At 43.4% G+C, this 25,773-nt stretch overlaps 1 protein-coding gene across 3 annotated transcripts in view; it reads right to left on the bottom strand.

The window, feature by feature from the left end:
- Positions 1 to 25,773, bottom strand: part of DAAM2 (dishevelled associated activator of morphogenesis 2) — a 106,023-nt gene that overhangs the window by 16,700 nt on the left and 63,550 nt on the right. For all 3 annotated transcript variants that reach the window (XM_016154309.2, XM_016154312.2, XM_036217632.1), the window contains 13 exons: positions 22,887 to 22,976; positions 19,814 to 19,888; positions 19,298 to 19,392; positions 16,071 to 16,404; positions 15,128 to 15,238; positions 13,812 to 13,915; positions 12,626 to 12,692; positions 11,443 to 11,560; positions 9,309 to 9,447; positions 6,743 to 6,801; positions 6,410 to 6,594; positions 5,514 to 5,813; positions 1,167 to 1,274 (listed from right to left, as the gene is read on the bottom strand). In XM_016154309.2, coding sequence (XP_016009795.1) covers positions 1,167 to 1,274; positions 5,514 to 5,813; positions 6,410 to 6,594; positions 6,743 to 6,801; positions 9,309 to 9,447; positions 11,443 to 11,560; positions 12,626 to 12,692; positions 13,812 to 13,915; positions 15,128 to 15,238; positions 16,071 to 16,404; positions 19,298 to 19,392; positions 19,814 to 19,888; positions 22,887 to 22,976 — 1,785 coding nt within the window. The remainder of the gene's footprint in view (positions 1 to 1,166; positions 1,275 to 5,513; positions 5,814 to 6,409; positions 6,595 to 6,742; positions 6,802 to 9,308; positions 9,448 to 11,442; positions 11,561 to 12,625; positions 12,693 to 13,811; positions 13,916 to 15,127; positions 15,239 to 16,070; positions 16,405 to 19,297; positions 19,393 to 19,813; positions 19,889 to 22,886; positions 22,977 to 25,773) is intronic.

Below are 25,773 nucleotides of genomic sequence, written 5' to 3'. Positions count from 1 at the left end.
TGAGTACCCATATTTAAATTAAATAAAAAATCATCCGCTTTTTCCAGAACTCCAAAACAGGTCCAGAGCCCTGCTTCTGCCTTACCCTTTTGGCTAATCCCTAGGAATCACAGGTGCCCTCAGTCCTCAGTCCTATTTGACCTCAAGAAGGATCAGCCACAGATCTGGACCTGACAGAAAGCTGTGGGGAACTCAGTCACAACATGCAGCCACCGCCCAAGCCCCAGGAGGGCACAGGCCCCACTCACTAGCACCTAGGGAAGTCCTCAGGGCTGGAACCCTGGGATCAGCAGAAAAAACATGGAAGAAAATAACACAACCCCAAGAGGAAACAGCCTCTTGGAGGCAGGCCAGAGAGAAAGCTAGCACTTTAAGGCCTTTGGCTGGTAATGCCCAAATTGGACTTGGGAGGAAGGCCCCCAGATGTACTAGCTGCAATGCAGATTTCTGGCCCTGGATCACCTCCTGACTCATATTTATTTGAGGATGAGATCTGAGAATCAGCATTTTTGGCAATTCTCACAAGTTCTTAGCATAGTTTGAGACCCCTGCCCTGGAGAACAACCTGTGTTCTGCCACCAACCCCACTGCCCCTACCACCGCTGGAAGATCAGGCTTACTGGTTAGCCATCTGTAGTGTCTGTAGGGCAAAGCCCAGGCCCTCTCTCAGCCCACCCAGCCTGGCCTCAACCTCAACCCCATAACATGACCTGGAGCAGCTCTACCTTCTTTGAAACATTAACATCCTCTGCTACTTGACTTTTGGAGGTGTTGGAAGAGGAGAGTGAAAGTGGTCTGAAAGTTATAATTCCTTCTAGGTATAGTCCCTAAATCCTGGAGCCAAAGAAACAGCAAGGTCAACAGTGTCCAGGCCCTCAGATTCTACCTCCAGTGCTCTAGAGTGAAAGAGAAATGGATGAAATACTATTTCATCACTTGATGTGTAAATACAAACTATAATACAATGGGTTGTTTCCCCCTACTGCACTGTACACCTCTAATGCATATCTATGTTCTCAGCAAGAACATGGTGCCTGACAAAGAAGATAATTATTCAGTAAACATGGGAAGGAGGATAGGAGGGGCTGAGAGTTGGGATCAAGGAGAGTATGTGAAGTCAAGACTGAAAGTCAAGACCCAAGAGGCTAAAGAGGACAGGGTCTTACCTGGTGCCTCTGATAAGCTGAAAACATTTTTTCAAAGTCCTCTAGGTCCAGAATCCGAAAGACCTGCATGTCATCAATCTCATTCCATACGGTGCCAGGGACACGTTCCTAAGATTCAGAGCAGGCAGAAAACCCCATCACTGACTCATTTCCTCCACTGTGAGGATTCTCAGTGCCTCCCTAACCCCACCTGTATCCCAGCTGCACACTTTACAACTGACAGGCTTCCAGGCCTCCAGAAGGTGGTGATTCCTCCCCATAGAGCCTCCACCTCTCCTCAGTACTCTGCCCCTGAGTAGAGGCCAAAGACAATCTCCTTTTCCTCCTTTCCATGTGGGGTCACATGTGAGCCTGTTACAGAAATCAGCTGGAGTGACTGATGGGTAAGTATGAGGGGGTATGAGACTCCTTTCAGAAAACAGAACAAAACCAGTGCTCTCAGAGCACTTTTCACAGGGCCCTAAAGGTCAGGGTTGGCTAGAACCAGTGGAAGCAATAGTGCCCACACATATTTGGGATCCTCAACTCCTTAGTGCAGACTACATTTCCTGTATCTGAGACGGTCATTTTCTCTCCCAGGAGTCTTCCTCCACTTTCCCAGATTCCCAGAAAGTGGACAAATGCCAAAGGCTGGGATATCCTAGCCACTACAATGACTGCTGAGGCCAGCAATACTGTGTCACAATTTCCCGTTGGTCAGACCCAGGAAAGATCCCTTATCCCTTATGACTGAGATGAGCCCAGGGGTTTATATTCCAAGGTCTCTCAACTTAGGCATTGTGCTACCTCTGTATAGAACCCTTGCATTGAACCCATATGCCAGAGATCTAAGGAGAAGCTGTTGGCCTCTGGGGAGGAGCTGTTAGGTCAAGCCAAGGATGCTCCCAGTGGATCTATAACACCCTCATAATGGCTTAGAGGACAGAGAGTAGGGCCCTTGTTTTCAGATGCTCTACCCTTCTCCTCCCAGGAACCCTCACCTCATCTATAGCTTTGCCATCTTTTAAAATAGAATCTCCCCACCTTCCTCTGATTTCAAGGCAGCTAATGCCTCCTCCTCCCTCCATCTCCCCCTCAGCAAGGCTTGGAGAGAGAAACATACCTTTCACTCACTTTTATTTTCTTAAACTCTGGAAAAGGGGAGGCTAGGCCAGAGCAGGGGGATGGGGACATTCCTGTGGCCTTCCTAAGGCCAGGGACCCTCTTGTGGAATGCCGAGCTTGGAAGCTCGGAGCGGCAAGGGATACAGGCAACTGGCCAAATCCAACACAGACACATTCTTTTCATGGCAGTAACAACCACTGTGTGTGTGTGTGCATGTGTACACAGGAGTGTGCATGGGGTAGGCAAAGAAGGCTAGGGAGAGGAGCCAGGCCTCCTGTAATGGAATACATAGGAGGCAGAAAGAAGATGGTAGAGGAATTGAACTGAGAAAAGCAGGGAGGAGAAACTTCTGATTTAGTCCCCATCTAAATCTAGGCCTGGGGTGGAGGTAGGCAAAGTGGGAAGGCCTAGACATGTAAAGCTTCCCACTGCTCTTTATTCTTGGTGAGGCCAGAATGAGGAAAAAAATTATTTGAGTGGGAGAGTGGGATGTTCAACACCAGGAAGAGACAACAGACTGAGCATCCAGCGTCTCCCTCATTTCTTTCCAAACACTCTCCCCATATTACCAGAAAAACTTGGGGCTCTTCATGAAGGTGTAGCTTGGATATGGAGCCAGACAGAGGTATGTCTGTTCCTAATATTTTCCACATCTTAAATTTTGCCAAGTCACCTTGATGTGTGCACCATGTATAATAATTCTTGAATTTAATTTTTACATCACCTTGGCTAAGACCTCATCATCTCCAATCTTGATTCTTGGAGTTTTTGCCCCTCTAGAGATATCCTGTAAGTGCCAGGGAACCTTTCTCAATAACATGTTTCATTATGTTTTTCTTATAGAGCATCTGAGCTCAGACAGTCTGAGCTGGCTTGTTCTCCAAGTCTTGCCACTATGTGGGACTGTTGGCAAATGGAAGGGTATGATTCCTTTCTCATGGCACAAAAAAGGAAACTGAATCTCAATGGTGCTCACTTACTGAGTTAAAGTGAGGATTAAGTGAGATAACATACTTAAATCACATATGGTAGTGCCACTAACAATAACTACTAATCTATTAGATTATAATTATTATTATTATTATTAAGACCTTCTATGTGTCAGTCACTATTCTAATAACTTTATATGAATTAAAACAACCTTTGCTATGGACATCATAATCACTCTCATTTTGCAGATCAAGAACCTAAGGCCCAAATGATGAAATTGACCCCTAATCGTACAACTAAAATCTTGGGACTGGGATAACAAGTTCACAAATATTACTTGATACCCATCCATTCCACCCCTGCTGAGAAATGTCTGCAACTCTTAGAAATCCTCTCCAATGTCTACTCCATCAAACTGGTACTTTCCAGTCTAGAAATGAAGCTCTGTTCTCTTCTGGGTCCCTGAGAAATTCATGTAGACTTTATTATACTGGACTCCAGAGAAAATCCTAAGCATGAGCTATATATGATAAAAATATTACAAAAAATATTAATTGCCTTGTCTGTCTTCCTTAACTATTGAGGTGCCTGATCAACTTTTTATTACATTTTTAAAACCATAAATTTTAAGTCATAACTATAAGAAACAAAACAGTTTATCCTTCTTAGCATAATTTAAAAATATGATCATGAATAATGAATAGTTCCACACAGTCTATGGCCTTTGGTTCTGCAGAGCTGTTTGCCTGCTCATATGCAGTTGGCCTTTCTGGCTTGCCTCGTGACAGTGGAGAAGCATCCATCCACAGGGCACAATTGTGCAATGCAGCTGTCACAAATTTCAACAGTGATGCTTCAAAATGCTGCTAACAGGTGGCTCTAAAATCGTAATAACTCAGATTTGAGATAGTATCACAGGCCCAGAAGACTATGAATGGGCTGTATTCATGGTTTCTTTTTCTACCTAGATTATAAAACTAGAGGTACAAGGAATCTTACATATCATCTCACAAATCACAAAATGAGTGATTCAACAGGTCACACAGTTAGTTAGAGCCAAACTGGTTTGATTAGAGGTTAGAAAGTCTCCTTCAATCCATCCACAGGATCCATAGGTGTTTCTTTGAACACACTTCTTGATTTGCCAGACCCAAAGCTCTTACAGAGCAACACTGGATCTTACCTTTTAAAATTTTCCACTACAGCCCCCAGTAAAAAGCTTTATGAAAAGCAGACCTCAGACTGACTGGGCTAGCTGGTGTACCATTAGAAAGCATCTAAAAATTAACTGACCATCTATTAGCAATTCCATACTCTTCCCACTTGAGTTTCTGTATGAGCTCATTTAAACTCCAATAGCACAGTTATGAATTCCCCAAGAGTTAGTCCAACAGGCCTATATGACAAGGTTAGAAGATATCCATTAGCCCAGCTCTAAACTGATGCCTGCATGATTAGCATGACTATTGTTGAAGTGTGCGTGTGGATCAGACCAGTTTGAACTAAGGTACCTTATATGTGTTTATTTCAGGGACAAAGCCTCTGGTCCTCTAAATAGGATAGAGCATAGAACCAGAAGCAGGGCTTAGGTCAGGCTGGAACTGACCTTCAATTACTAGGGGTCTAATGTGACCTGGAGCATCTCTGTTCTATGCTCATGAAAGTCCAACAGAGGAATCAACTCTGCGCAAGGGCCTGGGACTGGTGATTATTAGTGGATAATATTCTTGGGGGCTTTTCACTGCTGAGCCATCTAGAAAAGTAACCAGTGTGTACACCTTTTCCCTGGGAAGTTGCCCAAATGACTATATCTTGACATCAAACTCTTTATTGCAAGTATACTGTCACAGCACCCTATAATGGCTTCATTGTTCCAGTCCTTTAAACGCATTGCCCTGACCTTTACCATCTCTAGACCTTGGCCTAAGATTTTTGCCTAGATCTTCTATCCTTTTCCTCAGATTGATTCTATCCTTAAAATTCCAGCCCAGCCCTTGTCTTGTCTAGAAGGCACCCATGCTTGGCACATGCTCTGGTATCTTTATTACTCCATTGGCCTGCAGCACACACAACTTCCATTTGTAGGAGGCTTGGGCAATGTTAGCATTATCACATGCCAAACCATCTTCTCTCAGTGCAGATGTTCTTTCCAGTAGACTGTGAGCTGCCTGGTGTTAGCAACACCAGCTTCTGCTCCACAGTGTCTACCTTTATCCCTACCAAAGAAAGAACCCAAGACAGAGATCTGCAAACAAGGAGCAGCCAATCCATGAGGCTGACTGATACTGTCTGTAGGATAATGGATGCACTGACCTCATTCAGCTTGACCCAGTTGAAGGACTTCAGTGGGTGGGAAGGTTGGGGGACACACTTCTTCCTGAGTGGGATATCACTGCTGGGGAAGGGGTCTGGAGGGAGGGGCAGGCCCATGCTGAAGCAAGGTGGGGCTCCAGGGGGAGTGGGAGGCCCGCCAGGTGGGAGAGGTGGCGGTGGCGGTGGGGGGCAGCAGGCGAATGGTAGAGGGGGTGCGGGTGGAGGCAGGTCATTGGTTGTCATCGAGGAAGACAAGGTGAGTGGGCCACCAGGGGGAGGTGGGGAAGAAACAGGTCCTATCTGTGGGGAGACAGAAAAATCAAAAGAACAAAGCCATCAGCAATGATACCTTTCAGGGCCTCCACTATTTTCCTTTCCTTACTCTTATTCTCCATCTACACTAGATCCCCCCAATCCTGTTCTTACCTCCCACATACATTTAGCCCCCATTTTCTCTCTATCCCAAACATTCAACACACACACACATACACAACCACAGACAGACACACACATAAGTCAAACACCCATACATAGACACTGGACAAAGTCATAGTTATTACAATGCAACAGCAAGATTGACACATACAGTTGTGTAGGCTACTACCTGCACAAGGGCATCCAGCTGAGGGCGGGGGGGAGCCAAAATCCCACCTGCACTCTGCTTCCAAGGTGTGCAGCCTGGGACAGTGTCACCCAGAGGAAGGAGCATTATTTTTTCTAAGTAACACAAAAGTGCCACCCTTACAGCCTCAGGGGTCCCCTCTGTGCTGGGATGAGGTCCCCGTCTCTCTTCTCCCTCATCCTGGGGTCCCTGGCCCCTCCCCACACCTATTCTTCCCACCACATCCTAACATCTTGGCTCAACTATGTAAAAGGAGAGGAGGGCGCCCACGTACTGAGATTTCACTGAGTTGGGCTACCAGCTCAGCCACTTGTCCCCGAGCCAGGCGCAGCTCCTGGGACTCTCGGGCCAGCTTGTCCTTCATCTTGTTCAGCGTCCGCATCATCTCTTCCTTCTCCAATGTCTTTGTCTCGCATTCTCGCTCCTTCCTCTCCAGCCTGCTCACCAGCTCCGTGTGTTCTGGAATGGGGGGAGGGGAGCAGGACAAGAAATTGAGAGAAAGACTGTGAATATGTGTGCTTCCCCCTCCAAAGGGGTAGGTGGATCCTGAGCTGGGCAGGGCAGGAGGTATGCAGAGCGTGAGGCAAATTTAAGCAAAGACCCTCACCTTTCCGGAACTTCTCTGCCTGGTCTCGCCACTGTTTCACTTCATTCTCATTGATGAGCCTGGTAGGGATTAGAGAGAAGTGTCCATTGAATGCCTCCCAGGAGACACATGATGTTCTTATTCCTGATACTGGTGCCCTGATATCCAATCTGTTCAGCCACATCAAAGAGGACAGGATTTTGACTCTCCAGATGTTTCTCCGAGTCCTCCTCCATGCCCGGTTCTCATTATGTGTCTCTCCATGGACTGTGAAATCTGAAAAGACTCTTAGATTCCTTACAATCTGACCCCTTTGTAAAAAGTTGAACCTCCCAAAACCAGAGATGGAGACAACAGCTAAATAATTGTAGAACTAGGACTAAATCTCAGGCTTCCCTTAGTTGTATAATGATTTTTATCCTTTGTAAGTGTGTATGAGTGTGTAAGAGGAAGAGAATTCGCCTCCTTAACAACACAGAATGGGTGTGTTGAGGGTAAAGAGGGGATGGGTCTAATTATAGGAAGTCTTCATTCATGTCAAACTCTTGTAATGGGGGTTAAAAGTAAGCTTTCACCTGAGCGCCAAGGTATAAAAGAGGTGAAACCCTAAACTGAGATCTCAATAATTATTTCTTTTTTAAATCTGAAAATGTGGAAGAGTTAGAGCCATGACTCTTGGCCTCCTCAACCAGATCAAGGATATAAAAAGGGGACAGAGCATGGAGGGGGTAATAATTTGTGCAGAGATTTCTTTAGCAAGAGTCATTGCCATTGTCTCCAGGGGCACTACCTCCTTCACAACCATCCATTGAAATGGCTTCTTTGGGCCACTTGGAAAGTTTTGGCCCACGTTCCTTGACATCAGGTGGGAGGCATGGTGGCCTGGGGTCTGACTCGAGGCCAGGCAGATCCAGAGAATGAAGAAGCAGAAGCATTAGGCAGGAGAGGGCTGCTGAATTGGGACCTGCTGGCACTCCTAGAGTTTGAAGGTAGAAGAAAGTGCATAAGGGTTTCCCATGAGCTAGATGTAAGCATCGTTGAGGAAACTGGGCTGATGCTATTTTAAGTCTTGTCCAAGAAGTCCACCTGGGACAAAAATGGACACTGCAATAGTGCAAATCTAGTGTATTGCACTGCTAGTGAATCGGGAGCTGATAAAAGGGATGGTACCAGCCAGCCCTAAAGAAAAGAAGACAACCCTCCTTGCGTGGCCAGTGACCAGGGTTTTGTAGCAAGAAACTTCTGAAGACACCAAAATATATTTCATGTCTTTACCCACGTGCCAAGCCCAGAGAGAGCAGGAAGCCCGTTTACCCAGTTACTTAATCATATAAGACTTTTCCCTTTCTCCTTCTGGCCCCCATGCTGCCTCTGGTGGGAGTAGAAACTGGTTAGATGGTGGGGAAAGGGAATATGAGGGGTTAGAAAAGAAACAGAACAGAGAAAGAAAGCCAGCCATAGCACACACATGTGTACACATACATGCACATGTATCCTTCCCACTGTAGCCTCCTGGCACCATTCCAGAGAGAGAGGTTTAAGGCTCAGTCAAATCTAGAGTGTTAATTCACATCTGGGACTGGTCTTTGCAGTTGCAACTTAAAGTAATTATAGAACTTCCATTGCCTAAGGAGCAGCAAAAATTTCAGTGCACCTGTTAGGATTTTAACTACTTCAACTCCTGACTATTTGTGCAAATGAAAACAGTAGATGAATAGTTCAAAAATCATTTTCTGCTTAGCTTTCAAACACAATACAATGAATTGCTGAGAACCAATTTATCTCCTTAAGGGCAATTGGCTCAGATTTATACTGAAAGATAAGTAAAAGTTTAAAATTAAAAATCAAGGTCTGAATATTAATTGATATGACTTGAAACTTAGTTGCCTGTGTTTCTCTATCCCCAGCACCAGTCAAGACAATAAGTCACAAGACTTTAGGCTCTAACATCCTTGTCCAACATCCTCATAAGCAAATGGCCATGCTCCAAGTCAGTGGTCTGCAAATTTTCTCTAAAGGGCTAGCTTGAATATTTTAGGTTCTATATACAATATAGTTTTTGTTGTATATTGTTGTGTTTGTTTTCAACAACACTTTTAAAATGTAAAAACTATTTTTAGTTCATGCACCATAAAAAAACAAGCTGGAGGACTAAAGTTAGCCCACAGATCAGAGTTTGCTGACTCCTCCCCTATGTGAATGTGTTTAAATTATTCCTCTGTCCCCTCCATGCAGTGGATCATTGAGAGCTGAGTAACCCCCCTATAAATCTGTGCTGTCCAATATAGTATTTGCTAGACATATGTCATATGGCTATTTGAATTTAATTAAAAGGAAATGAAATGTAAAATTCAGTTCCTCAGTCACACTAGACCCACGGAAAGCACTCAGTGGCCACATTTGGACAGTGCAAACATGGAAAATTTCCATTATCTCAGAGAGTTCTTTTGGGCAGTATTGCTCAATATTGACACCACTTAGAGGTGCCTGGCTTGAGAGAGCGAGCTGAGGTTTCCCTGGTGAGACGCCAAGTAGGAGAAAGATGCAAAAGGAGGAGGAAGGCAAGTGAGGGCTGGCCACTGCTCACATGTTGACAATGTTCTTGACATTGAAGTTCTCCAAGGGAGCCAGGTCAGGGTCCATGCCCCTCTCATCCTGGAGGACAATCTGCTGGATGATGCGGTCCAGAAGCTGCCACTGCTGGAAGTAGCCACCATTCCGCTTATCTGCAGGACAACAGTCATATCTTTACTGAGCCCTGGAGCCCCCTGAACCCTTGCCCTGGAGTCGCTGCCTGGGCCCTTCCACTGTTTACATGTCTCCCTCCCTCCTTCAGCAAGCTCCCGGTGTTGTTGGCAGAGGCGATGCAATTGCCGACAATGGAGAATCACAAATCTAGTCATTTCTTGATTATCTGTAAGTGACCCTCTATGAATGTGTCAATGCTCTCAACATATTTCTCTACTCCCTGAAATGCTTCTCAGGCTGCCTTTCTTCCCTGTTGGTACCTGAGGATTCTGTGCCTTTGGAATGCAAATTGCTTTTTACATTATCTAAAAAAAAAAAAAAAATCACCTTTTAAAAAGTAAATCTTCTCCAAAATATTACATACTGAATAATGAACTCTCCAGGGAAATAAAAAAAAGAATAGGATTTAGAATTATCTATGTTATTGTTCTAAAGAGAAAGATGAATGGAAACTAATTACAAGTATGTACCAAAAGGGAGTTAGGCTCAGTTGGAGAAGTGGTAATGAAATCCAGGAAGATTTTTTTGGTGAAGGTGACCCTGAACTAGGAGACAAAAGTATTGAGTGCTGTGCCTGATCTCATGGGGCCTCATTCTCATCCCCTCTAATCATAGTTTGGCTAGACATGGACTTTCTCTTCCCATGATAGCCACAAGCTTCTTTTTAGTAGTTCTTGATCTTCAATGCTTTGTCTCTATTGACCACCAAGGGAGTTCAACCAGCATGATACGCAACTCAGAGTCAAACTATTAATGCCTACAGGGTGGGAGATCATTTCTGCAAAGCCCCATTCTGAAGCAAAATAGAGAGACCCATACACATTGCCCGCAAAACAGAAAACACAGGAACTCATGGGAGCAGAAGTCAGTTTTCCTAGGAACTTCCCGCATCTTCCATGATGATCTGGACTGATTTTTGGAGAAGACCTGAGAGCATCCTGGTCCAGGCCACTATCTCTTTCTTTTCCACCATTCCACTGACAAAGGCATTGCAATGTGGCATCGTTTTCTATTTACCTTTCATCCAGGAAAATACAGTAAAGCCAGTTCACTGGCTCAAAACTAGAACAAGTTTCATCTAAAGCCGGACCCAAGAGAAACAAAAATTCTTTTATGTGTAAAGACTCGCTCAGCCTCAAGTTTATCCACTATAAACTGGAGATAATAATGCATACCCTATAAGTCATTTTGAGGTTTAGAGACACTGTATTAAAGGACCTCACATCATACCTGGCCCAGAATTGGCACATAAGAAATTATAGTTGTTGTCACCATCACCACCAGCACCACCACCACCACCACTAAAGAAAGTCTGTCTATATTGATCATGATGGTGGCCCAGACTAATTTACCAAATATTTTGTTTTGTGAAGAGCTTAAATACCAAAGGCTTAAAGCTCATTTCAAATTGTATGCTGGGTTGGCTATTCATAATTATATGTGCTTTATACAGTTATTGTGCAACCTGGATCTTCAAAGTTTAGCATCTGTTCCCGTAGATGCTGACATTTGGTATTTGTAAGGAGAGGCAGGGACAAGGGTGTTAGGGTGAGAGCCAGCAAAGACTAGAGGGAGGAACTGATTTAAAAGAAAAAAAAATCAGTCTGCTCATTCCACATCTGTGCTACTCCTCCAAACACAAAATTTCTTTTGGAACTTCCCAAGAGGCCTGATCATTCTGTCAGGAACTGACAACTAGAGCTGTTTGATTTCACAGTGATTGAGCTACTGCTGTTAGACTAGGATGTTGGCATTGCTCAAGGCCAAGTGCCCAGGAATTCCCCAGGGTGACAGTGGAAGTCCTGACCTCAAAGAGGGAGGGAAAAGCAGGGGCCTGAGTCTTGGCTTTTCAGGGGCATGTACAGAGGGTGACATAATGAGACTCACCAACCCAGGTCCTGACGCTTTGTCTCAACCTGCCTTGGGCCAGGGCTTGGGCCAACTGACGGAAGTGGCAAGTGTAGGCTACTCACAGGGCATTTGTAGGCAGTGATGCAGGACAGACAGCAGGCAGGGGTAGGCTTCAGTGTGCTTCAGCTTCTTGTGGATCAGCTCAAACATCTGGGAAGCACTCTTGGTGTCAATGTGGACCTGAGGGAGTGAAGATAGCAGTGACTGGGGTGGGCAGAAGTGGAAAAGAATGGGGTGAGACGAAGACCCTTCCTCCATCAACTGATTCCATCCCCAGGAAAGAGTACCTTCCACTGCCTCTGGCCCAGGCTTAAGAAAGGAGGTGAGAGAAGCACTAATTATATTAACCAGGGTTTCTCAATCTTGCTTGGCATTTTTGGCATCTTGCATTGGATAATTTTTGTTGTAGGGGCTGTTCTGTGTATTGTAGGGTGCTTGGCAGCATCACTGGCCTCTATCTTTCAGATGCCAGTGGTATCCTCCTCACACCAGCTGTGACAACTTAAAAATGTCTCAAGATATTGTAAATGTCCCTAGGGTTGGGGTAGGGCAAAAAACTCACCCCTGGTTGAGAACTGATTCAAACTAAGGGAAAGAAGCAGAGGCATAGGTAACTCAAGAAGCAGGTGCCATGGGTCCGTACCTGGGTTCAAATCCTGGACCTACTCTCTAGTTGTGGGACAACAGGCAAGCTGCTTGTCCTCTTTAACCTCAGTTTCTGTATCTGTAAATCCAAGGCTTTTGAGAGAAGATAATAGGATGGTGCTTGGTGACTGAAGTACTACCCAAAAGCACATTTCTATTTGAATAGGGATTTTTATAGCACAATATTTAAGCAGCAGAATTGTGTATTTTCAGGATTACTAAGGCTACAATGAAAATATGATTTTGTTTGCTAAGCCTGATCTGGTTAGTGATGGTAAGAAGTGATTCAGGAAATTGCTGGAAGGCAGAGGGAGGGTTGTCCAGAAGAGGCATGTATAAGAACCAGCTCTCTTTCCTTCAGGAGGTTTAGTCTCCTAGGGGGTAGATACCCAACCAGGTGAAGCCCACCAGGTGAGGCCCACCAGGTAAACCCACCAGAGCCAACATACTGTTGGGGCTTCAGAAGTAGGACCTGGTCATGGGGGCACCCACCAGGGAATCCAACCAACACTGGACCTACCACAGCACAGGATCTGAAGAATTGGCTGTGGGGCCACCTGGGACCCCACTGCAGTCACCTCACCCCGGCAGGCTCCTCACCATGTCAAACCTCCTGGCTAGCTCCAGGTCATCCTCATTCCGGACCATCTCAAAGAAGTCTAAATGCCTAAATAGGATGGGAGTATAGACAGTGTAGACATTACCACCAGGACACCCTTAGTTGAGGGTTACAGACTCTTTGAGTACCCCATCAGCTAAAACTGAAAGCTTCATTCAGGTGAGGCCAATGTCAGACCAGAAAGAAGTCAGCTGTCTGTAGGCCAACAATTCCCTCCTTTACAGAAGCCTATACCCTCTCTCAGAGAGGGCAACCAAGGGTTCCATCACCTTAGATCAGGTTTTCTCAATGTCATGCATTATCGACATTTGAGGTTGGATTACCCTGGGTTACAAGAAGCTAATCTGTGAATTGTAGGAAGTTCAGAAGCACCTCTGATCTCTACCCTCTAGATACCAGTAGCATTCCCCCACCTTGAGCTGTGACAAGCAAACATGTCTCCAGTCATTGCCAAATGTCCCCAATGAGGTAAAATCTCTCCAAGTCAAGGACTATTGCTCTATATATACCTTCCCTGGTGTTCTCATACTGTTCCCATGTCAGACCTCACAGTCAATATCTTCTGTTCTACCCCATTCATTCCTCTACCACACTTCAAAAGGATTCATTCTCTCTCCCTTAAGACCTAGTGTAATTAAATAGTCTGAACCAATGGGACAGAACCAGAGGGAACCCACTGGTAACACAAGGGAATGGAATTATGCCCTTTGATCAATAAGGACCTTTATGGCTTGGCTTTTGAGAGGGGTATTTCCTTTTTGAGCAGGAGTACACTGCAGGACACTTAACATTCCTGGCCCCGAACAGCCAATACCATTAGTGCCCCACCAACCAGTCTGAAAACCAAACAATACTCCCATATGTTTCCAAATGCCCCCCAGGGTAGTAATGTCATGGTTGAGGACTACTGAGTCCACCTGTATATAGCATTAGAGATGAGATGGTAGGTCAACAAAGAAGACAGGCAGGAACATTGATAAGATGTGGACAATGAGGGGAGATATCTACCACCACCACCCCCATACACACAGAGCAGATTCTGAATCGACATTGGATATGGCAGGTAGTCTCCAGTGGAAAGGGGAGCCTCCACCAAGGTCCAGATCATCTCCCACCAAGGTACTGTCCCCATAGTTCTGCCATGGGGATGGGTGACTTGGGCCTTACTTGTCCAGGATGGCATTCTCATGCTGCCGGAGTTTGTCAATCACAGGCTGTATCCCCAGCATCAAGAATTCATACCGTAGATGTAGGCGGAACTCCAGATTATCCTGGGGATCAGTGAGGGAAGATCAGACTTATTGGCTGGCCTCAATGTCCACAAGAGTCCTCAGCAGACCCTCAATTGCCACTCCAGTTACCATCCTACCATATCTCCTGCAGCAAACTTATCTGCAACTACTTCAATGCCCAGAGTTCCAAGAAAGGGTGGAAGGAAACATCTTTTGCTGTTGCTAATTTACTCCTTTTAGATCTCCTGCATCATCTCCTTTAGGTCTCTTACCAGTTTTCTCTTAGCTCTTGGCATCAAAGAGCAGTATTGTAGAGTGATATAGAACACAAGCTTTGCAATCAAATAGATCTTGGTTCAAATCCCTGCTCTGCTACTTACACTAGTTTTGTGACTTTGGAACAACCTTAGTTTCCTCATCTGTAAAATAGACATTACTCACCTATAGGAATATATCAATAAAAATTACCTGAGGAGTCATGGTTACCAACTAATCAAAATAGATATCAGCCATAAATAGCTAGTACTGACAGAGGTGATGTCAGCATTTTAGGAACAGATTATTCCCCCAATCCACCTCACCTAACTCAGGATACAAAAAAAAAAAAAAAAAAAAAAAAAAAAGGCATGCTGGCAGAAAAGATGGAAAAGTGAAGATGATTAAAGTTCCCCTTTTTATTCTTCAATAAGCTGACTTTGACTGGCACCTCTAATTACCTTAGAATTTGAGTTCTTTAAGTTCTTCAATTGTTGCTACATTTATGGTTTAAGAATCACGCCCTCCCCCCCCAAAAAAAAGAAAAGAAAAAAACACACCTCTTCACAGAAGGTGCTAGAAGAATATGATTAGTCAACACAGAAACCAGTCCAGAAACATGGCTTTAGAAAGCTCTAGAAAGAAGAGCCAATACTTGCCCTCTTCCCGTGAACGATCTCTCATCACCCTAAGCCATCATTAGCCAGCCAAGATTGGTTTGTTCATGACACACATAATGCATGATGCTGCCTATGCAGGAAACTCCCCAGGAACCCCTCATGACAGCAAGATTAATGACAAGCCAGTTTTTTCTTGGTCTCAAGTGAAAGAGGCAAGAGCTGATAAAGATAATCTGAAGACAATGATGGTAATGGCAGCCATGCCAATCAGATGCCTTGGACCCTTCCCTCTGCTACTTCCCCAGGAAGCACTTACACATTTTACTCCAAGTCTGGAAAGTCAGGGTACAGCAAGGACAAGGTCAAGGTGTCTCACCTCTCCAGCTCCAGCATTGAGGACAGCATTTATAAAGGACATGATGGCTGTTTTCAGATTTACTTCATCCCGGTACCGGCCCAAACTTCGATCCAGCTCATTCAGCAGTGTCTAGATGAAAAAGCATAACAGAAAAGATGAGGAAGGCTCAAGATCCTACAGCGCCAGCCTCTGCACCTTTGCTCCTGCCAATTCCAAATATCCAGAATGCCCCTATTCATTCTCTCTACCCAATCTATCCAATCTTATCTGGGACATTTCCTAAAGCTCATCTTTTCTAAGAAGCATCTTTTGCCTCTCCACACCTCAGTCTCCATCCTGCCTTACTTCCTCTCTACTCAGCCTTCAGGGCTTGGTTCAATTAGAGCAGCATTCTACAGTTCTTTACAGCTTATACATATTTGCTGCCTAGTTCCTTGACAGCATGGCCACTGTCTTTTTTATCTCTTTTGTATCTTCTGCAAAGAGTCAGGGGCCACTTTTTGAAAAGAGTAAGTGCTTAAAAATGTTTGATGACAGAATAAACAAATAACCTATACTGGTGGATAAATCAGTTTGTAATGACAGTTCACATCTATTGTGACTTATGCTGCACCAAGGCACTTTATACTTATTATCTACCTCATTATTTTTCTGGGGCAGGTCTGGGAGAAGAAAAGAGAATAGCATGGCTGAGATCCCAGGGTTGCAGGGTTCCACAGTAGGTCTTGACCGAGGCATAGGACCTAAAATCTTGACCCTTGCAATTGCATTTAACTCTTGACTGAGCCCCTATAATGAGACAGATGCTGGGCTTAAATAGATAGAGCCACAAAAATGAAGCAAACTAATACTCTAGCCTCAAGGAACCCATGTTCTAGCAAGAAGTCCATTTTCCCAGCCAAACTCATATCTCGTAAGGCCCCTCATGTCTTTTTATACCAGGCCTCTGCTAGTCCCTCACCTGGAAACGCGTCCTCTCAGCTGCATACACCTGGTAGTGTAGCATGGCCTGCAGCACCTTTTTGTGGCCACCAGGCACAAGGCAGACAGCACCAAGGATCTCTAGCACGGCCACCTTGGTCTTGCTGTTCTCAGTGCGCAGGCTCTGTGCGATGGTGCTGATGGCCTCAGGCTGTGCCAGCACATGAGCCCGCCCCTGGGAGTTGTTCATCAGAGCCTTGATGCAGCCTATGAGGGAAGTGTGGATGCGGCTCTCGCAGGTAGCATGGTCCATGCTCCGGAGGAAATTCAGCAGACAGGTCAAACCATCCAGCTCAATGAAGCGGGTCACAAACCTACCCAGGGGAGAACCATTAGCAAAACAAGTACTCTTCATTTGCATATTATTCTGCATACATTTTGCAAATACTGTTTACCACTAGGTCCTACCTACAGTAACTTCTTAGATCATTTATAAAGTGTATCTGAAGCACCGAAATCCTATCATCCTTACAGGGGACTTGCATCTTATTTACATTTTAAATGCTGTGCATTTGCATGTCATCAACTGTCAGCTGCATTGCTACGGTGCTAGATATGTGAATGGGATGATCATAATTATTGCCATAATTATTACAGCTGTTAAACCTGAAGACTCATCTCCAGTGAGAATGGGAATTAAGAGAATTACAGCCAGACAACAAGCAAGACTTCCAAACTGGGGGGTGGAAATATGTGGAGTGGATTCAAAGTCACTGAGACAAGGGACCAAGGTTGGAGAAGATATTCTTCAAGGGATCCTTAAGAAATCAGCTGAGTCATCTAGAATGCTAGCAGGAAACATTAAAAACCATTTAGTTCAGTAGTGCTTAACATGGAGTCTATGTTCCCCTAAAGGCTAAGATAAGAAAAGAAAATTATATAGGCATACTTCATTTTATTGCACTTTGCTTTATTGTGTTTTAAGATATTGCATTTCTTACAAATTGAAGGTAAGACCCTCCACCAGCAAAACAATTATGATTGCTGAAAGTTCAGCTGATCGTTAGCGTTTTTTAGCAATTCAGTATTTTTTAAATTAAGATACATACAACATTTTTTAGACATAATGCTATTGCACACTTAATAGACTACAGTATAATGTAAACATAACTTTTATATGCACTGGGAGACAAAAAAAATTCATAAAACTCACTTTATTGTGATATTTGCTTTGTTGTGATGGTCTAGAACAGTATCTCTGAGGTATGTTTATATTTTTATTTTTGATAATCTCTAATTAAAATTTAGCATTTCTTTTAATGATTAAGGTAGGCAATAAATGACAGTGGTATTAGCAGAATCTGTGACTTTGTCACCCAAAGAAATCGCAGCTATTTTCATATCAAATTACAGTTGTTCCAGGTGGATTAAATGTCATTTACACTCATCAGCACTTCAAAATTATGGTGGTTGCTAGTTCTTGCTATTTAATGCATAAAGAATCACATTAATTGCTATCTCAAATTGTTTAATATTTGATAACTATATTTCAATTTAATTGGTTTATTTTTTAATCCTATTTGTTTTATTTTATTTTATGTTTAAAAACAGCATTCTCAAAGTGATTGTCAATAGGTTTCATCTGGGTGCCAAAGTCAGCCATGGTGTGTACACACACACACACACGCACACGCGCGCGCACGCACACACACACACACACACACACACAAAGGCTTAGAACCCTTGATTTAGTAGAACAATAATTAAGGATCTGGGAAATATCATAAACGAAGCTGAGGGAACCACTAAATATAATTATTACACTTGCTCCCAAGTGTACTTGTATTTCTATATTCTTATACAAATATGCATAGGAAAAAAAGATATACTCTCAAATTAAGTTGTTAAAATAGGTGTTATTTACATTTTTCCATTATATGCTTTTGTTTTCCACAAGGTTCCACCACAACTATGTGTAACTTTTTTAAGTATAATTTTATCAAGGAAAAGAAAAAAGAAATTGAAGTGGGAGACAAATCTGGCAACCTTTCTTCAACCTGGCTTCCTCATCCTTCCTGCATCCCCTTCCCCCACCCCAACATGAGAGACAAGTGGAAATGAAGGTGCTCTATTCTTGTTGAGGCTCTGTTTCTAGGTTCCTGGGACAGAGAGCTCAGCTCAGAACACACACACACACACACGCACGCACGCACGCACGCACGCACGCACGCATGCGCGCGCATACAGGCTAGCGTACTGGTAAATGTTAAACGATTGGCTCTCTGGAGAAAATCAAAATGGCCTGACTGTAGTGTTTGCCAATTTCCATGGTATAAATATTCCCAGCATAGCCAATTTCAATATGATGTCATTAAACATGAAGTTGGGAAGAGATCCACCATTTATAGTGTTTCTACCCATGCACATACAATGGGTGTAAACGCAAGAGCATACGTAATAGTGAAAAACATACATAACGGTAAAATGGAGTCAAATCATTAGGTAATTAGGGAGTGATGTTTCAAGTATTTATTACCTTTGTTTTTGATATAACTTATTTAATCATAAATTCACATTAAATTACATTTTAATCACAGCTATGTTTAACACCAGCTGCAAAACTGCTGAAAATTTAACACTTGGCTCTCAAGCTGGTAAGTGCCGGTTTCAAGACACAAGAAGAACCTGCAGCTCTTGCTCCCTCTTTTGACACTTGCACAACGTGGCCTCGGCAGGAAGGGGGTTGAGTGATGAGTACTGGGTTCTCCAGCCTTTGAGACACCCATCCCCTTTTCCTTGTTTGCCTGCCTTGTTCCTGCTCTAAAGGGTGCAATCTCATCCATGGTCATCTCCCCCTAGTGGTTGGAGCATTTCTCACCCACATTTATGAGTCCCCCTCATTCTCAGAGCTTTCTTGTATACCTTGCCCTTATGACCCACTTCCCTCCTGTTCTATTCTTCCCTCAAAAAAACAAGTAGTGGTCCTTAATTTCTCTTTAGATAGCTCTTCAGAACCTGAGGAGCTAAATTCATCCTCCCTTCTCCCCAACATGACCATCCCCTGGCAGCCTCTCAGCTACTCAGAGAAAGGTGGTGAGGGAGCTGAGAAGTGGGATGAAGTAAACTGTAGGGAAGGCTGGAGAGTAAAGTTGGCCAAGGGGACTAGGATGGGAACAGAGTACTGTGTGAAGTTTCAGGAAGTTGATGCGAACCACTGTGTGAAGGGATGTGGAAGGAAGTGAGGGAAGTAGAAACAGAGGGAGTCACCTCATGGGCTGTGTCCGGAGAGCCGTCTTCAGGTCTTCCACAACTTGGTTCCTCATCTCAGTCTCCTCCTCATCAAATGCATACAAACTCTGCATCTGAGGAGGTAGAGGGGGGAGGAAGTCATACCAGGCTGCCTTTCTCCCAGCCTCCTGCACCCCCACCCTAAGTGTGAGGGGTCACCCTTGCCTCAGGAAGGGTGAGGCTTCAGGGAATGGTTTACTAAGGCAGAGTGTCAGACGCTAAGAAGACTTAGGCTCTGGCCTTGGATTTCACTTTCTTCATCTGTAAAATGGGGAGAATTATTAGCTTAGTCTATTTCCTAAGCCTGCATGATTTATAAATGTTTAAATGGCTGGGGGATGCTAATGTCACACAAGGAAGGGAGGGATTAGGATAACATCTTGGGATCTGATCTCCAGTAAGTGGGGTGTGAGATGCAGGGAAAGATGATGAATGCTCACTCTCCCTCCTAGCTTTTCCTAGTGGGAGCAGGGCAGGAGAGGGACAGCCACTCACCGCAGCCATGGAGTTGATTCGGCCAATATAATAGTCAGGCCAGCTGGTCGCCAGCTTGTTGGGGTCTTCCTGCTCCTGGAAATAGAAGAACTGTATTGACCAACTGTCACACAGGCCCGTGGCCTGAGATCCTCAGCTTCATTCTATAGACAGATTCATTTCTCAGCCCTGCCTAGATAGGGTGACTTCAAGGAAATTACAAAATCTCTCCAGGCTTTCATTTCTTCCTTAGTAAAATATGGACAATGACCACTGAAAGTCATGACACCCAATGACATGGGCAGAAACCATGGAGGTATATACACTTTCGATGAGCAATATGTACAATTAAAAGTAAATTTTTTCCCTGTTATATTTGTTCTGTTTAATAAAAGGTAATTTTATGTCTGTTAAATTTAATAAAAATGTGTGCTATTTTATACATCTGATTTTTCAAGTTTTATTTTTCTGGTATTATTTTCATTATATTTCACGTAAGTGTTAGTCTGTGACAGTTTGGAAATTTAAAAACTTGGTTTTTCTCTAAGATAGTTTGAAAAGCATTCATATAAAGCATTTGGTGCAGTGCCTGGCACATAGTAGTTACTCAATAAATTGTAACTTTACAAAAAGAGAGAAAGAGAAACTCAGAAGGCCCTGGGTTTTAGAAAGACTCAGAAAGGGTTTGTGCAGCTGGGAGGCAGAACCCGGATCAGAGGGCCTTAGGCCCAGCTACCAGGTCACGAGGGAAAACCTCAACTCCTCTCCAAGTGTAGGCAAAAATGATGGCAATTGAATAAACATTAATCTTGGAAAATCCAGCTCTCTCCTCAAGTCAAAGGATCTGCTCCTTTTTGTCCCTGTCTCTGTCCCATCTGGCTCTTACCTATCGTCTACTCTGCCAATCTCCTGCTTTCAAATCAGCATGAAAACCTACCTCCTTCAGAATCTCCTTGATGAACCACCTGCCTGTCTGCCAGCTAGCCTGGACCTTGTCCTGTATCCCTCAGCTCCATCCACTCAGGCTTCACAATTTGGTTTCATAAAATCCAAATTTTAGGCCACTGAGAAATCTGCCTGATTTGGTCTCAGTGATTCATGTGACTACATGTGTTAAATCTCCATAACTGAAGCTTGAAAATTCTATCTAATACTTTGGATCACAAATTCTATCTAATACTTTGGATCACAGAACCAAAAACAAATGCATCATCAAACACTTTCCTGCTTTTGCTGGCTCATCCTTTACCCATTCCATATGCATTTAAGGAGCACCTACCACACACCAATCACTGTACTGAGTCCTGAAAGTACTGAGCAAAAAGTTATAATTTCTACCTTCCATGGTGTCACAGTCAGAGTGGCAAATGCTCTGTGGTAGAACTGTCCATAATGGGCCCTGGAAACCTTGGGGGACAGCATCAAAAGAAGGCCCATAGAGGGTGAGGTGGCAGGGTATAATGAGACGACTGAGAAAAATTAGTAAAAATTACTGAAGCTAAGACAGGTGGGGAGGGTGTTGCAGACAGAGGCATTGCATCGTAGAAAGAGCAGGGGCTTTGAAAGTATGTGTAGGGGTGGGGGGAATACACACAATTTGATTTGGAGGGTAGAGAGAAATGTCCTTATATTTTAATACATGTTTTACTTTAGCTGTATAAAAGATCGACTTAAGGGAACTCCATACTTAATCAATTTGGAAAGTGGGGAATTATGAGACATGATTAATTTCTCCTGAAATTAATTTTCTCATTTCTTTCTCCCTTTCTACAATGACTTGAGTTTTTATTAATACCTGGTTTTTGCAGAGTGGGATTCCTGGACATAGACCATAGTATTCTGTAGGTTCTTAATAAATGTGCATTGAGTATACTAGACAGTGGTTTGTAGTGTGTGCAGCTCATGTATCTCGAGCAGGCTTGGGTTCTAGCAAGGGTGTGGCCACTTGCTATAAATAGCTGGTAACTTTGGGTGAGTCTAGTGCCTCTCTAGGCTTTTCTTGCCTCATACATAGAATAAAGAATGAGAATGGATTGTTTCTCAGTTACCTACAAATCTAAAATGGTGTGTTAGTCTAATCCTCCAACTTTATAAAATCAGTCTGGCTCAGTATAGAGCCCTGGATGATACAAATATCTGAGCAAGGAGAGTAAGAAGAGAGCCATGATTGAGCTCAGGGAGCACAAAGGAGAAACAGCCGAGAAGCATCCCACATCTATCTACTTTTTCCCAGGAGGTGACAGCCTGAGTCTCACTGCAGAAATAGCCAAGTCTAACTCCCAAACACCTATATGCTGAAGTCAAAGGAATAAGCTGCAAGCCTAAAAAATGGGAGAGTGGAAAGAGAGGAGGATGGTGGGTCAAGAAAAGAACAAGTGAAAGAAACAGGCTAACACAGGAAAGGGGCAAGAGAGACACACTGAAAGATGAGTAAATTAGATAGAAATGGAAAAAGATGGAGGAAGAAAGAAAAAGCCCAGCTGCTGGGAAAGCAGAGAGGGGAGATAAAATCTAATTAAGCCCTGACTGGCACCACACAACCCTTTCTAGGGAGGACCAAAATCAGGAAGCTGATGACATCTTTTAATGAACAAGAGGAGAGGGAGGAAAGGGTGGTGAAAAAGGGGACTGCTGTGTGACCCTGATATGCATGCTACCCTGTGAGGCTGAGCCTGGTACAGGACAGGTGCTAAAGATCCAGAAAAGGCCACTCCCCACCCCAACCTGAGTCCTTTACAACAAAGCTTCCCCCAGGTATGTCCCAGGGCAGCATGCCCTCTAGGCATGGGTACAGGCATGAGAAAGAGTCTAGATTTGTCATCTTTGTATCTCCTTAACCCAGCATCACTCCTGGAAACCAACGGGCATCTGTTTAAAGGGTTTTGTAAAAACAGAATCCTGTTTCTCTGAGTATAAGCTCCATGAGAATAGTGATTGTTTCTTGTCCTGATTTATTCGCCATCACTGTCCTCCAACACCTAGAACAGGGCTGATGTATAATAAATATATGTTGAATGAATGAGTGAGCATGGAAGTAAGAGATGCACTGTGCTATGGACCCTAAGATGTTAGTGGAAGGGGTCTGAGATGGCACCTTCTTTTTACTGCAGTAGATCTGCCATTTCTTCTCAGGAGGCAGTGCAAACACAGCCTCCCGGTTTTTGTCAGTGAGATCCAATTCATCCTGCAAAGACAAGAAAAAATATCTGAAACCCAGAGATGATTCACATGAGAAAATTCAGCCCTATAAGAAATCACAATTTCCCAAACCCTCTCCCTCAGTGTACTATCTTCCCCCCCAAAGAATATCGAAGTTATGATAGCACAATTCTTTCTCTGCTAGAAATACAGCCCTATCTCTTTGCTTCAACCCAAGCCTGTTCTGCTTCTAAGCTTCTCCTACTTCCTGTCCACCCCATCTTGTTTCTGCAAATCTACCTTCCTCTTCTAGTTCCTGACCATCTCCTACAATGCTTTGCTAGCCCTTTATCTTCTTGCCCAGGGTTTCTTGTTTTCCTTCTCCATTCTTTTTGTTTTTCAATTAAAGTTGGCATTCAATATTATTTATATTAGTTCCAGGTATACAGCATAGTGATTAGACATTTATATAATTTACAAAGTGAACCCCCCTCCCCCCACAATTAGTCTAGTACCGATTTGGTGCTACACATAGTTATTACAATATTATTGACTATATTCTCTATGTTGTACTTCAGATCCCTGTGAAGATCTTCCAACTACCAATTCGAACCCCTGTGTTCACTGCAGCACTGTATACAATAGCTAAGATATAGAAGCAGCCTAAGTGCCCATCAATAGACAATTGGATAAAGAAGTTGTGGTATATATATATAAAAGTGTGATCATATGATATTTGTCTTTCTCGGTCTGACTTATTTCACTTAGTATAATATCTTCTAGGTTTGTCCATGTCATTGCAAATGGTGTGTGTGTGTGTGTGTGTCTGTGTCTGTGTGTGTTTACATTCATACACACACACACACAATGGAATATTACTCAGCCATAAAAATAATGAAATCTCACCATGCCAAGGGAGATATTGATCTGCTTCCCATGGAGGTGTGCCTGCCAGAGGCAGCCCCTTCACCCTCATGACACCAGGGACAAGGCTGTGCATGCACAAGGCTTGGGGCTCCACCAGGCTGTCTCACACTTTCTGAGGAGTAGAACTGGGAAGTTTCTGACATCATCACTTAGATTAACTCTATGGGCAGTTTGGGGTGACTTTATAGGTTTGGCTGTGCTGGATGGCCCCTAAAAAACTTTCTTCTTGAAGATTCTTCTATGATTCATGAGCAATGCTCCTCAGAAAAAAAAAAAACAAAAACAAAAAAACAAAAGCTAATGTGCCAAGGTGAACATAGTGTGCTGTGGTTTTTTTTTTTTTAATCAAGAGCAAAATCCTCATTAAGACAACAAAGTGAAATATTACTAACCCTTTTATCTTCAGAAATTATAAACAGTAGAAGTAATATCCAAGAAAATATAAGGGTGTTAAATATCAAAATCTATACTCTTTTTCCTATACTTTTATTCAAGAGAGATCATTTAAGACTTTCCTTCACCTAGATCAGAACAGTCCAATAGAAATACAATGTGAGCCACATGTACTTTAAAATTTTTCCAGTCACATTAAAAAAATTAAGAAATAGGTGAAGTTAATTTTAATAACATTTTATTTAACCCAAAATATCTAAAACATGATCATTTTAACACGTAGTCAATATAAAATATTATCGGCGAGATATTTTATGTAAAGTCTGGTGTGTATTTTACTCTTACAGCATACAGCATACAGTCCTACAGACTCCAGCATAGCTAATGCTAAACAAAGTTTCTTCCCTAGAACTACTCTCTGCATATCCGAGGAATGTCCTTATTCAAAAATTCCCAAAATCCTGCCTGAGGTTCCTGTAGTATTTCTTTCTCCATAGTCAGAATCAGAAATAAAAGAAAAGGTAATGCTCACCTTACATTTCCTAACACAAACTCTGCATCTCCTCTGCTTTGTTTATACAGTTAGTTCCACCTAGATTGCCCTCCCTACCCCCTCACCCTGTGGACCTGGATAATTCTCAAGCTCAAAGTCAGCCTTCTCCAGTAAGCCTTCTCAGGTAAAAACACCTCTTCCTTCCTGCACTCCAGAGCAGTTACATTCAATGTTGCATTGTGGTTACTTATGAGCCTGTCTTTTCATGCCACTGGTCTCTGTCAGTAAATCAATTGGCCATCTCTTGGTGATCTGGCTCAGTCCAGGTAGCCCACGACGCTGTGAACCATTCACTGCTTACTGAATCTCTTTATCCTGGTTTCTTCAACAGCCATACTCTCAGGCAGTCTTATCTGCTTTGCTCTAGGTTCCTCCTGGGATGACTTGTCTTCCCTTGATGACTTGTCTTCTCTCCTACCATCAAATATTAAAGTCCCCCAGGGTCTATCCTGGGTCCTTTTCTTTCCCTAGGTAAAGCCTTCTCAACCATTCCCAAGGACTTGGTTATCTCATATTGTCTCAAACCTATACCTCCCACCCACCAGTTTCCTGAGCTCCAGATCCTGGGACCCAACTGACTCTGATACCTATCTGCTTTGATGTCCTTCAGGTACCTCAAACACTGATATAGTGTTGCTGTGTGCCAGACAATATTCTAAGGCCTCAACATTTATTTATTAAACTTGCAACAATCCATCTTACAGATGAGGAAATTGATGCACAGAGGATATGCAAATTGAGTTAATCACCTCAGACCCCTACACCTGAGTCTCCGCTGGCATATCTCATCCTGTTCAGAGCCCAACATCTACCCAGTTTCTCATGTCATAAACTTGGGTATTCCTTAATTCCTATTTATTCACCACTCCCAATAAGCCTTATTAATTTTCTCCTAAATAGCTCTTGAATCTGTTCATTTCTCTCCATCATCACTGCTAACACTTGTCTAAAGCACTCTTCTCCCTAGCTT

Source organism: Rousettus aegyptiacus, unplaced genomic scaffold (genome assembly GCF_014176215.1).
Source record: "Rousettus aegyptiacus isolate mRouAeg1 unplaced genomic scaffold, mRouAeg1.p scaffold_m13_p_1, whole genome shotgun sequence".
In the NCBI taxonomy this organism is placed as follows: domain Eukaryota; kingdom Metazoa; phylum Chordata; class Mammalia; order Chiroptera; family Pteropodidae; genus Rousettus; species Rousettus aegyptiacus.
This window is presented reverse-complemented; position numbering and strand designations above follow the sequence as displayed.